The following is a 12,927-nucleotide window of genomic DNA, read 5'->3' on the forward strand; positions in this document are numbered from 1 at the left end:
GCTATACAGCTAATGTTTCGCCTACCATCGAAGTAAGTTCAAGTTTGCCCGAAGAGCTTCTTGCTGTCTGCGGTACTGATTATCCCAATAGCTTGCTCGCTATTCTTGCTGCTGCAGTCGCCATACTTTCTTTTGGCATGGGGCCGCTCACCCAACAAGCCGTTCAGGCTGTTCCGTGCAGCCTGGTCAGCAAAGGGGCACGCGCTTCCATTCCTGTTGCTCAAAATGTTGACCACATGAGCTTCCGTTACGGCGCACATTCGTATACTCTCAAACCAGCCAGCGTCGCGAAGATGTTCTCAGGGCTAACAAGCCCCGATGGAACGGATTGGAAGCTGGACGCGGATTGTCCCACCGGACAGTGCACATTTAAGGCAACTTACAACATTACCCATTCTACCATGGGCATATGTAACTCCTGCATTGATGTCACATCGAAAGTCGAAAACAAGCACAACGAGTATAACCTTACAACCGTCTCTCTGCCCGGTTCCACACGAAATATCACTTCAGGTAGCGACGCAATTGGTGTTACCAACGAGTACAATCAGAGTTGGACTAGAGGGATGGAAACTCATTTCGACCGTGTCGCACCGTCCGCGTTCTCCGGGTTGACCATTATGTCCTTTACACTCAACGGATGTATACCCAACGGCACGGATCACCTGCCATCGTGGTATGGTTCTATATGTCAACCAGGATTGGAAAATAACCCTTACTACACAATGAACGTCGTAGCCTCCAGTTGTGTAATCTACCCGTGTGTCAAGAACTTTTACGGCACTGTGTCGAACGGCAAGTTCCAGGAGACGCTCATCTCAACCGTACCAGCTCAGGAGTTCAAACCAGAAGACCCATTCGGCAAAATTACCATTATTAACAGTCCGTGTGTTTCCGACAACCAAACTCTTGACAACACTGTGGATATCTCGACTCTTCCCAATAACGCTCCCAACACCTTCCAGATTGATATCTTGGGTCGCAACGTCAGCGTACCGGTCAATTGTCTTTATCAGATGTCTGGGGTGGACGCCTTAGCATTTGGCGAGTTTTTTAATGAGTATTTCGACAACTCATGTTCGTTCTACGACCGGGCCGATATCGACAGCATTCTATGCACGAGGAATAACTGGTATATGAACACCCTTTACAACGGCGGCTTCGCGAGCCACGCATCCATTTCCGCGGCTGTGAATAGGATCACTGACGCTGCAACTAACATGTTTAGGTTGTCAGGCCTAAATTGGGAGAGGACCGCTCCAGCTAATGTATCTGGCGATGTCCTCCGGGAAACTGTCTGCGCAAAGCTTCAGATCCAATGGTTGCTGTTCCCCATCACTCTACTGAGCTTATCGGCGATGTTGCTAGCAGCGACACTAGTGTTAGAATTTTCCCAAAACGGAAGAGTAGGAGCTGTGCCCGTTTGGAAGTCTTCTATGCTTCCGCTCTTATATCATGGGTTAGGGAAACTAGACGACGAGCCGAGAGACAACTTTCCCAGAACCCTGAAAGAGCTGGAGAAGCGAGCCGAGGAGGTAGAGGTCCGGTTAGGGATGGGAGAAACGCACTGGGGGTTGATCAAGGAAGGGCTAATCATCGAGGGACGAACCCCGCAGGAACAGACCAAGGCGAGGAAGACCGAAGAGGGACACGTAAATGAGGGATAGAACAGGGAGGGTGCAGTTGTCCATGACAGATGGTCTCGTAGCTAATAACTATACTGCAGGGATCGACGTTCGCACTGATGCCGGCATGTCACGCGCGATGATCTGCAATAACTGGGCTGTAGGAAATTATGGCCGCATTGTGGAACAGAAATCGAAGATTATGTTTGTGGCTTCATGGAGGCTTGAAAATCCAAGCAATACCTATCTGTGGGATGAGTTGCCGCTAGTACAGGGCTATCATTCCGGGCGCGGTCGGTCTTCTTCCCATCCAACGTCACACCAAAGACCTAGATGATCGCTGAAATGTGCTTTTGGAATCGATTCTGTTGCATCGACCGAGGTCTTTTCGCTACAGAATCTCAACTCGCTCGTTTGCAGTATGCCCATGCCTGAAGGGCTAAGATTAAACAGAGCAACCTTGTCGAATCGGTTTGACGGGAAAGACTGTTCACCATATACACCCCAAGTGTGACCTGGGCTGTTTGGATGAAGTTGTGTCCACGCATCGGTAAGATCGTTGGCGCGTACAAGGTCGTCGTCTTCTGGGGGAACGGGATTGAAGTCGCCGGCGATGATCCCGCGGCCAGCTGCGCTGAGGTAAGACGCGCCGATGGAGAGTTGGTGTGGCCTGAGTGACGGGTTGATTGCCAACGAGTCCAAGTGGGCGTTGATAAGTCGAATACGGACGGAATTTCTACCGGGGATGTGATTGCTCGATGATTTAACGATCAAGTCGCAGCACAGGGCGTCTCGTCCAAAACGACTAGGTAGTGAGATCCTCCAGATGGCACCTAGCATGATGACATCTGTAGCTACCCACAACTTGGACACTAGGGTGATGCTGATGAACTTTTGGTTGCCAAAAGCGGAGGCATCGGCATCGCTTGTGTACCAATCTTGCTGTATCCAGGAATCTTCAAGCAGTGCTGTAAGTGCTTTCCTCGATACCTCTTGCAGAAAAACAACACCTGCAGCTCCTGTAGTTTTGATAACCTCCAATAGTGCAGACACACGAGACTTTGGTAACGGTGCATCCGCATTTACGTTCCAACTCACGATGCGGAATGAGCCCGCCCACTGGTGTCTGATTCCAGGCCGAGGAAATTTGTGGCTGACAAATGGCATCCACTGCTCTTGGTCAAAGTTGTGCCACTTTTGGAAGGTAGGCGATGCTGTAGTTGTTGGCAAAGGTGTCTGTTGCCACCATGATTTGATGTGGGTGCGGATTTGCGATAGCACGGCGAAATCGAATTTGTAGTGTTCGCGAGAGCGTGTGAGGCGCAGAAGGGTAAGGTGAAGCCGTAGCTGTCGATCGCAGTAGTTAAAGTGGAAGGGAGTCGGCGGTCTACAATAAATGCTCATGTTGTGGAGAAGCTATTGTAGCGTACCGGTGTTGGCTGTTCTAAGTTAGCGTCGATACTGTACCAACCAAACGGTACGTTACGTAGGAGCCTAAAATAAGCCTTGGCATATTCTGAAGCTACGAATCACGATTTTTAGTGTTGAACGACAACCGACCTTTGCGAACTCGCAGAAAATGTCAGTTCTGGTCATCACTTACAATTTATATCTCTCTGTGGGGCCTGATATGCGTACATTGCTACTCCGCAAACTATGTTGCACTCTATCTCACCTACATCCCGTGCACTGCAGCTAGAGACGAACCCCAATCGGTCGCCACTCGGCCTCATCATTCATTTCCTGTAGCCACAACTTCAAGCCATCCTTCATGTTGTCGGTCATAGTGTCTTGATCCAAAAATTCCCCCTCAAGATACATTGCTACTTGCAATGCAACGATGTCCAACGTGTCGTTGCGCTTCTTTGGACCCTCGCGGCGAGACTTCTCAGCCCAGCCCGCCAACTTAAGCTTCAATAGTTCGTTCCGCGGCAGAGAGAGCCCACAGCCTTCTGGCAACTGGACCAGTGCATTGCGAATGGTCTCAAAGCGGGGGAAACTGCCCCATCTGGCAGCATTGATGTCAATCTCGAGAAAACAGCGACGCTGATATAGGATGTTGTCTTTGTCTTCTTCTTCTTCCAGGATTGTAGCACAGACGTATTGTGAATTTGTCTTGCTCCAGAAGAGCGGCTCATCGTCGAGCCAGTCGTGCGGGTCCGGCAAGGCGTTTGAAGAATTCTCAATAACAACGTCTACGTCGCCGGTGGTTCGTGGGGTCCTTGCAAGGAGCTGACACGAGACACACCCGAAAAAGTAGTACTGACGTTCACGATTCTTTAATGCGACAACGATGTCGCGCATACAGTGGTGAAGCGATTCTCTAGTTGGCTGTCGCTTGCTACCCGTTGCGCGGGCCTGGTCGTAGATATCTGTATACTGCTTAGCAATGATTCAAGACACATCTTCCATCCGTAATTTACCTTGGTCTGCTCAAACACGTTGCCGAGTGTGATGTCTTGACTCTTTATCGAGGACATTGTCGACGTTGAAGATTTGTTTGCTATGAGGCAAGAGAGATAGAAAGGTGGTGGGGAGGTGAGTGGAAAGGTGGGTAAAGAGGTGAGCGGAAAGTCGGGTAGAAAGGGCTGTGTCAAAGAGCTAATCAAGACAACCTTTACCTGCAGGCTTGCGGCAAACTATCACAAAGCGAAGGTGAGGTGGAGGCACGATGTAATGTGTTCGTGTGCAGTTGCTTCCCCGAGGCCGCCCTTTCCCATGCAGCATCATCTCAATATTTAGCCATGGGAAGATGAACTCAAGAATGTTACTCTCTGGGACATATTTGGGTACGAACCGGACTATGCGAATCCTGGTACATTCAAAAGAAGCTTTGCGCACTTAGAAAGCGGTTGTGGGAGTGGCCAGCGATAGATGGAGGTTTTGTCCCAGTTCTAATGATAGCTGCAACTGGCGACACAGCGATCGAGCAGGCAGCAAGGGGTGGATGCTTTGGTGGAAGCAAACACTTTCTAGAAGAGCTGAAGAGATTGAACGTATGCTTTGGAGAACTCATATCGACTAGCATAGCAGATGCTGGCGAGCTGGGACCAGGCAAGACCGAGTGTGAGGCTGCAGCCATAAGCTTTTTGGAGGATCAAAATGGTGTTGAGAGTCAGGAAGTAAGGTCATGTCATGCCGCAGCGGCATCAGGAGCGGCGCCATACGAGACCAAAAGTAAAGGTCTTCACGCGTCATGCTGTATGACTGACGCCTTTAACCAAAACCAGACTCATGCACATGTGTCTTATTGTATACCTTTAACCTTTTCATCTTACAAAAAGAGAAGCACAAGACGCGCTTTCTTCCTACGTACATTTCCTCTCTATGGAGGGGCAACAAATGGCAAAAACATACAACAGCGGGGATTCGCTAGTGGTCACCAACCTAACTACTAATCCGCCGGTATCTTGCTTAAATAGGGCTGAGCGAACGGGAAGCCTTGTTTTCTCCCACAAAAACCCTTAATTTTCCTGTATACGGTAAGCTTGACGGCACCGTCCACTGTAAAGCGGTGTATTAACTCCTGTTTGCGTAGGGCTGTAAAGTAAGCGCTAATCCAAACGGGATCAAAGAACTATGCGCGAAGGAAAAAAAGTAAGCGTTAATGTAAAGGCAGCGATGCGGGCGCGAGTAGGACTATCTAAGTGGTTGAACTATTATTGGCAAGCGCCCACTACGAGTACGCTCCGTCCAACGAGATTCTGCAATCTATTTACAACTTTATTGGCTTCCTGTACGCTTTGCCATCTTTGATCATGCTGTAGTGTACCCAGCCTGTTCCCCGATGTTGATACGGCAAAGGTGAGGTTGAATCAAGTAACGGTCGTTGCAACGAGTTGAAGTACATAGTTATGATTGATTAGAGGAGGTGGGCTGCAGCTCGCGTACGAACTGAATTCCACCCCACGGCACGGGCCACGCACGTAGTCACGTGCTCGCCACGTACGTACGGTGGCTCGAAACTAAGAGCAACCAACACCCGAAAAAGGCATCTATTGCCGCGAATCAGGTGCTTGCCTCAGCTACCTCGTCATGATAATTCTTCAACAGCCATTTCGCATAGAACAGAAAACCGACCCATGTCTCTATTGGTGATTAGCTGCCATAGCAAGTCCGCCTCTTCGCTCTCCTATGCGGCGCGACCTTCGCACCCTCATCCCAACTGACAGCTTCTCCCCTCGTACGGTCGTCGATGATCGCCTCTGAGACTACATTATCTGACCCCTCCACGAAATTTTGCGTATGACCACGCTGCAGTTGCCACCTTGAGCACAGCCTCAGATGTAATTTCGGGTACCCCATTACCATATAGTGCGTAGACTGTTCCAGCGAAGACAGCACCACTGATTGCAAGACTAGCGATGTAACTTCGTTGAGCAGGCTGTGGTTCATTGAGCGGAGGTTCCGTTGTATGTGTGTATGGAGATGGTTCATCGAGCAGTAGCTGAGTAAGCGGTGATTGAGCCAGTGTTGATTGAGCGGACAGAGAGTGGGAGGGTGCTGCTTGTGAAGTCGTTCGTGGGGTAGACTCGCGTCGGTGATGATCAAGCTCGCCCCTCCGTCGCTCGGCTACCCAGTCAGGTATCGTTGTCGTATTTGAACCCATCCTCTGCGGGGAGGAATATCTTGCCGACCTGCGATTTTCTTCGTCTGACGACTCGTATTGCTGATTTCCGAGTGAAGCCATGCCGAGGCTACAGAAGCTAGAAATCAGCCAGACGAACGATCGATGAATATGCGCAATCTAGTATTCGTCGGCGCGGTATAGATGCGTACCTGTGAAAGGCGTTTCGAAGAGGATTTTCGTCTGTGATAGGTCTACTTTGAGCAGGCTTCGATTTGGACAACTTCGCCATGTCGTGAATATGAATGCGTACAACGTTTTCGGCTACTTGGATGATTGATGTGTGATTTCAGGGTTGAGATGTCCTGACCATGCGATGCACGCAAATGGAGGCTTAAGATCGAATTTAGCCGGAGTAGGTGCGAGGAGCTGTCGTGACGGCTGCCTAGCCGGTGGAAAGCCGCCGTGACGGTCACCGCGAACCATGGACACAAGTGACGCGCAAGGAGGCCCATACGCCCTAATCCTCGTACAATGTAAATGACCAGATTCAGGTTTTGAGATCGTGTATGACGAGCTGGAATCACATGCATGTTGCTTGGCAGCCACCCATGGACCTTACTGTGTAGGCACATTCATGCCACGTCGCTCCAGTAGCATTACATTCCGACATCTGGAGCAAGCCACAGCGGTTAACAACAGGGGTCGTGTTGAAAGTGGTGTGTCGATGTCTACTCAGCCCCGAGTGGCAACCAAAGCAACACCGTATCATGACGTCGGAGTTGGTGCGGCGGTCGTCCTTCGAGCGATCCGAACTTGATGCCAGAGAGCGGGCCACCTGCAGTCGCAACAGGCGGGGTCTGCTTCATCTGGACGGACGTCTTGCGCTCGAGTCCACTGATATAGATGAGGCTGATCCGTTGCTCTTCTTCGTATGTCGCTGCGGGATCGATACTAGGTCCGTCTCCTATCATTTAAACATCTTGAGTATATCTATTGGAACTTCTTGCTTACGGAAACCGCCGAGCCCACATGGCGAGATACAGCAACATCACTATTGTCGCACCCGAGGGCACGACCCAGCAAAGCGACGATCATCTGGTCTGCCTACCTGCGGACTGGTCAACAGTATTGCGCTTCTTTCTTTTCAATTACGTCGCTCATGCTTTCACGGTCTGGAGTCGACCTGGTGAGACAGCCAGCGAGAAAGTCTTCAGTGCCGTGTTGGCTTTCTTCTTACCTGTATCTGGTCTCGGTCGTGGCATCGACGCGATTTATCGTGGTGCTTTGTTGGGGCGTGGTTTATGGACAAATCTGTTTGGCTCTGCAACAAACGCCACTCAGGTTCGCACGGCGGTACGGGCCGGGGCATTAGGGATCCTGGTCCGAACGCAGATCTGGAAGGGCGAAACACGGGATACTGCTAGAAATTATTGCTTTGCACTGAACGATGAGAGATGGGAAAGTTCAAAGTTGAGAGGCGTGCTGTGAGTCAAAGTGCACCGCGGAGCGAAGTCAATTTTACTAACGCGAAAGTGTCGATCAGCTGTCAAGTCCGAGCGTCGATCCGCTCTCAAGTCCAAGTGTCGCTCGACAACAACTCGCAAACGTTCAGCGACGCGTATCAGATCGAAGTTGATGGAGATGAAAGTGCTATTCGACCCCCAGACCTGTCCTCGAACCGCCATGTCAACGGAATCACATCAACCCCAGAAAGATTTGGTTATCGTATCATGGAATTACCACGCACATCTGAAAATCTCATTGTCACGCCCAAAGACCAAGAAGAAGAAGGCGGAACCGAAGAAGCAAATGGCGAAGAAACGGCGAAGTTGCATATTCCACAAGCCTCGAATGTAGCCGTGGCACTCATTGCAGTACTACAAATTGTATACGCTGGGTACGGTGTGTTAACAGTCACGGGTGATCAGTTCGACCGCTTCGGCTACTCAGCCTTCCACCTGACCGTCCTCCCTTACTTGGTCATGTCTGTCGTCAATCTCGTAGGAAATTTGCTCACGCCCACGTATCCCGGAATTACTCTCGTCGGTACAGCCACCTCAGACGAGGTCCATCGACGAGCAGGAATTGTCCAAAGCACTATTGGTTACATCGAAAATCTCTCCAGTTTTGAGGAGACCACTAATAGTGCTGATGAAATGGGAAATTACACAGTAATTGTGTACGAGTGCAGCCAGAACATGACCCGATATGTGCAAGACTCGGATTATGAGAATACACCTATGCACTACGACAATTCTATACCGCACTCTTTGCAAATCTGCTTCGACAAAGAGTGTCGGCGTACCCACAAAGGCATTCTCAAAGTTCCCTCTGGGCGGCCAAAGCCAGTCAAACATCCCTGGGCTTTCTGTTGCAAAGGTCCAACTCTGTTCCTTGCCGTCGCCAGCCATATCGTACCTATAGTCTACATCGGCGTCAAATATCCATATCCGTCCACCCTAATTCAAAAACTTGTCCTCCCACTTTGGGTTCTATTCGGGGATATAGTCGGCATATATATCTTGTTGAAAGGTGTTCAAGTATCTACCCTGGGACAAATGCGTCTCTGGCTATGCGAAAAACTTTTCTGTGGGCTATCGCTGACGGTGGAGCAGAGGCATTCCGCATCGAAGTTGTCACACAAACCATGGATCCTGATGGTATTAGGCTTATTAGGTGTTGCGCTCTGTGGATGCAACTTCTACATCGTCGTTACCCAGATCCTGACTTTGGGGCGCTGCATCAAGATCTCCGACTCGCTGTGATCCACTACGCTTGAGTACCTGGGTACAGCAAAGTATGTTCATATGTTCACGGGCAGAAACTTGGGGATCGGCAAGCAAGTCTCTAACGGCAACAAACTTGAGTATAGCCAAAGATACGCGAAACAGTTACAAATATTCACTCTGCAGATACAGCCGACTTCCGACTTCTGTTGTGCGGCGGCAAGAATACGTGCTATATGTTCTTCCTCCCTAAATGGTGACCTACTCGTGATAGCCTTTGACAAACATATCGATGAAGATCGATGCTCCAATCAGTGCCTAGATCGCGAACAACGACTGATTCGGTGCGACGACATCAAGCTTGACCGACGACAGGATTCGGGCGACCAGCAACCAGATTTTAGGCTCCCACACCTGTGCCGCGGAACATTTGATTTGGATATTTACGTCAGCACTAATAGTCAACTAGCCAATGGCCGACCCGCAATCGGTAGAGAGTAGAGAACAAGAAGGTATCCGGACAATAGACGGTAGTATTAAGAATGGTGTCCGATCGCTGATGTCGAGCTTCTCCTCGCGGAGTCGCCCTAAAATACTCAACCCTAGCACCGATTACCTAACACCGAACATGTGACAAGCTACTACACCACAGTATCTCTATGATGAGTACAAATATCACATGGAAGTGGGAAGGAAGGACAGTCACTGGCTTTGCTTCCGAACTCAGTCAAGGGCGCATCATCCGATCAAGGCTTCAGTACGCGTGGGCTACGGAAACTGGGACATCAACACCCTTGAGTAGCCATCGGACGGCGCACTCGAGGTGTGAACAACTATGGAGTCATCTCTTCTATAAGGGTTTCGACAATTCACTTGGACAAAATCATAGCGGGAAAGCCGAGCCAATATCTACTCCACCTCTTTGGAGAGTAACGAGATGATAGCGGAATCAGCTTTGAGAAATCCAATCAAGTTGTCCTCTAGATCTTTGTACTCAGATAGCAACAAGTCCCAATCAGTGGGCTTGTAGTATCTGGCAGTAAACATTCTTAATTGAGTATCGGAGGGTGTGGCAGGTCGCGAAACTGCCGAGGTACAAAATTGTGGGGAGAGGGTTTCGTGTCAGTCTGAGGTGAAATTACGACCACTAGATCAAGATCTGCACGACCCACCAACTGTTAATATACAGGATGATCTATTTCAAGTAGTATGGTTGGTCTGGTGCCGTTGCATGCTCAGAGCCATTGTCAGCTGACTTGGTAGAGAACACCCACAACCAGGCTAGGCATTTCACGATCTATCAACAATTACCAGGCGGATTATCGCGGCGAATTGCAACGTGATTTGCGTTTTTCAAAGCTTGTATTGTAATCAAATTGGTCTAACTTGTCGAACGCAGGGATTCTTACCTCTTCCAAGGCATTTGTTGTATGGTAGTGGGATTCTTGGACACTGCGCACTGCCATATCCAGTCTCCCTAGAAGATGGCCGACTAGGAAGAATCTCATACGTCATTTCTTATTCTAACACTTATGGACCTGTCCTGTTGAACAGATGAGTGTACATGACCCACTCCCCAACGTATGCCGAGGTCGTTGTAGCGGACGTTAAATGAGTTGTGGCTTGTCGGATGTTTATTTCGAACCGCCAAGTCCTCGAGTGTTTCTTTTGCCTCTCTTCCTCGCGATCATGTCAAGCACATCCCAGTGAACCATCAAAAAGCTCACGTATCGCATCTCTTCGTCGACTTTGCGAGCCGAGGCACACCGTAAGGCGTGTTGCAACGTCGTTGAGATGTGGGGAACGAGGACCGACGTTGTCATTGATGAGTTCCACGTCAGGCAACGATATGCAGCTGCCACTCCAAGCAAGCGGATATATAATCTGAATATGTGCTCAAAATTCTTATAGGTACCTGCAGAGATTACTTCAAGGCAACCACTCTTTGGCAGTCAAACTTTGACATCCTTTCGTTATCATTCATCTTTAAGATCCAATCCCACCTCATCGCTCTTTTCATCCTCTCCTTCAGAACCAACATGAAGGTCTCATCACTTATCAGCTGCTCTGCCATCTTTGCATCAGCCTTGGCTTTCCCTACCTATGGCAATGTCAACGCCCGCCAGACCTGGCAGCCTAGGAATTGGACGGCTCCAGGTCCTAATGATGGTTAGTCGAGTCATCTGAGCGCAAATCTCTGGTCGTGGTAAGAACAACCCACTGATGAGTGACTCAATAGCACGCGGACCATGTCCTGGTCTTAACACTCTCGCCAACCACGGGTACTTGCCGCATAGCGGGCGGGAGATCACACGCGATATCCTTGCTGATGCAATGCTCGAGGGCTTTAACATCGCCAAGAGCGACGCCATCATCCTCTTCTCACAGGCCGTACGCACCAACCCGAAGCCGTTCGCACGTACGTTCAACCTCGACACGTTGGGCCGTGAGGGCGTACTGGAGCATGACTTCAGCCTGAGGTAAAAATACCATTCTTCGATCCCTTAGCATGTCTGACATGTCAACCACCTACAGTCGCTCTGATCGCTTCTTTGCCAACCCTATCCCATTCAATGAAACCGTCTGGGCTGAGACAGCCTCCTTCTTCAAGACACCAGAAATCACCATACAACAGCTGGCCGACGCCCGCATGGCACGACTCGAAACGTCGAAGAGCACCAACCCTCAGCACAAGACATCGTTGTTGGCTGATGGCTTCAGTTGGGGTGAATGCGCCTCTTTCTTTGAGATCATGGCTGATGGCACCACGAGCACTGTGAGGAAAGACTTCATTGAGTTCTGGTTGCGTAAGTTTCAATACTTCTTGAGTGGCTATACAGAGATTAGTTGCTAACGTGCATGTGATGTAGGAAACGAGCGCCTGCCTACTGAGATCGGCTGGACTCGCCGTCCGACTGTCATGGAGACTAGCGAGCGTACCAAGTTCACACGTCTTTTGATGGAGGCTGCTGGCCAGGGCACTGGCCTTTCCTCGTTGGCGTGAGCAACCTTTGCAGCTTCTAGCTTATTCTCACTGGCTAGAAGCTATATTGCGCATCCAGCTCATGAGATTGATCTCTGACCATGCAGGCATGTAATTTGGAACATACGCTGGATCAAATGTTAGTCGACATGGATACGTAGGTAGAATCGTACTGTGAGCAAGATAAAACTGCATGACAGACATCGCACCTTCCCCGCCACCTTGTTTCGTTTTGCAGTACTTTACCTGCCTCTATGCATTTGACTGTTCGTGAAGCCTCTCATTTGTCTTGTGTTGCTTGCGCCATTCCTCGGCATACTTGACTCCGAAACCGTGCTGAAAGACCGCCCGCACCTCCTCCAGGCTCATGTTACTGGCTTCAGGAAAGCAAAAGTAGACAAACATACATCTAAAGAAGCACATTGCTGCGTAGAAGCCGAAGGTTCCTGATGGAGTGATACTCTTCATCATAGTGAGGAAAGCGGAAGATACGATGATGTTAGGTCCCCACACAAACATGTTCATGAACATGGTACCCATGCTTCTGACTTCCATAGCAGGGAACTCGTTCGCCTGCCAGGGTACGCATCCCAGGCCAGCGGCATAGAAAGCCACGAACAAGATCGTAGCTACCAGAATGATATATGCTGGCCAGCCGATTTCGTCGTTGGTCAGCTGCAGAATCCTGGTGTCGAAGGGAATGTAGTTGAATACCACTGCCGCCAGGACGAGACATACTGGCATTCCCCACATCGTCCAAAGTAGTAGCCTACGGCGACCGATGCGATCGATGAGGAAGATGGAGAGGACAGTAAAAATCCAGTTGACCCCAGCAACGACTGTCCCAACAGCGATGGGATCGGAAAAGCCGACGATATCGAAGAGTGTCGAAGAAAAGTACATTAACGTATTGAAGCCGCACATCTGTTGGAAGAGCATTATGCCGCAGGCAGTGGTAGCGGAGCGCAGATTGGATGGTACGAAGAAGAGGGTCTTGAGCGATCTGGTGACTGTCATCTCTTC

General features: G+C 49.9%; 6 protein-coding genes across 6 annotated transcripts; 3 read left to right on the forward strand and 3 right to left on the reverse strand.

Annotated features, from left to right (window-relative positions):
* Positions 1-12: 12 nt before the first annotated feature.
* PtrM4_098660 (uncharacterized protein) lies at positions 13-1,667 on the forward strand (the record flags this gene model as incomplete). Its single annotated transcript, XM_001933771.2, has 2 exons — positions 13-32; positions 92-1,667. 2 exons carry the CDS (start codon positions 13-15, stop codon positions 1,665-1,667), a joined length of 1,596 nt encoding a protein of 531 aa, XP_001933806.2.
* A 237-nt stretch (positions 1,668-1,904) lies between these two features.
* Positions 1,905-3,029, reverse strand: PtrM4_098670 (uncharacterized protein; the record flags this gene model as incomplete). The annotated part of the gene is made up of 1 exon (XM_066107271.1): positions 1,905-3,029. The coding sequence occupies one exon, from the start codon at positions 3,027-3,029 to the stop codon at positions 1,905-1,907; it is 1,125 nt and encodes a 374-aa protein (XP_065962939.1).
* Positions 3,030-3,320: 291 nt separating this feature from the next.
* Positions 3,321-4,105, reverse strand: PtrM4_098680 (uncharacterized protein; the record flags this gene model as incomplete). The annotated part of the gene is made up of 2 exons (XM_066107272.1): positions 3,321-3,983; positions 4,049-4,105. The coding sequence occupies 2 exons, from the start codon at positions 4,103-4,105 to the stop codon at positions 3,321-3,323; spliced, it is 720 nt and encodes a 239-aa protein (XP_065962940.1).
* Positions 4,106-7,224: 3,119 nt separating this feature from the next.
* Positions 7,225-8,960, forward strand: PtrM4_098690 (uncharacterized protein; the record flags this gene model as incomplete). The annotated part of the gene is made up of 2 exons (XM_066107273.1): positions 7,225-7,679; positions 7,739-8,960. The coding sequence occupies 2 exons, from the start codon at positions 7,225-7,227 to the stop codon at positions 8,958-8,960; spliced, it is 1,677 nt and encodes a 558-aa protein (XP_065962941.1).
* A 2,000-nt stretch (positions 8,961-10,960) lies between these two features.
* PtrM4_098700 (Peroxidase-2 domain containing protein) lies at positions 10,961-11,925 on the forward strand (the record flags this gene model as incomplete). The annotated part of the gene is made up of 4 exons (XM_001933766.1): positions 10,961-11,090; positions 11,161-11,401; positions 11,457-11,728; positions 11,792-11,925. The coding sequence occupies 4 exons, from the start codon at positions 10,961-10,963 to the stop codon at positions 11,923-11,925; spliced, it is 777 nt and encodes a 258-aa protein (XP_001933801.1).
* A 231-nt stretch (positions 11,926-12,156) lies between these two features.
* PtrM4_098710 (ProP, Permease major facilitator superfamily) lies at positions 12,157-12,843 on the reverse strand (the record flags this gene model as incomplete). The annotated part of the gene is made up of 1 exon (XM_001933765.2): positions 12,157-12,843. One exon carries the CDS (start codon positions 12,841-12,843, stop codon positions 12,157-12,159), a length of 687 nt encoding a protein of 228 aa, XP_001933800.2.
* Positions 12,844-12,927: the final 84 nt, after the last annotated feature.

Source organism: Pyrenophora tritici-repentis, chromosome 4 (genome assembly GCF_003171515.1).
Source record: "Pyrenophora tritici-repentis strain M4 chromosome 4, whole genome shotgun sequence".
NCBI lineage: Eukaryota > Fungi > Ascomycota > Dothideomycetes > Pleosporales > Pleosporaceae > Pyrenophora > Pyrenophora tritici-repentis.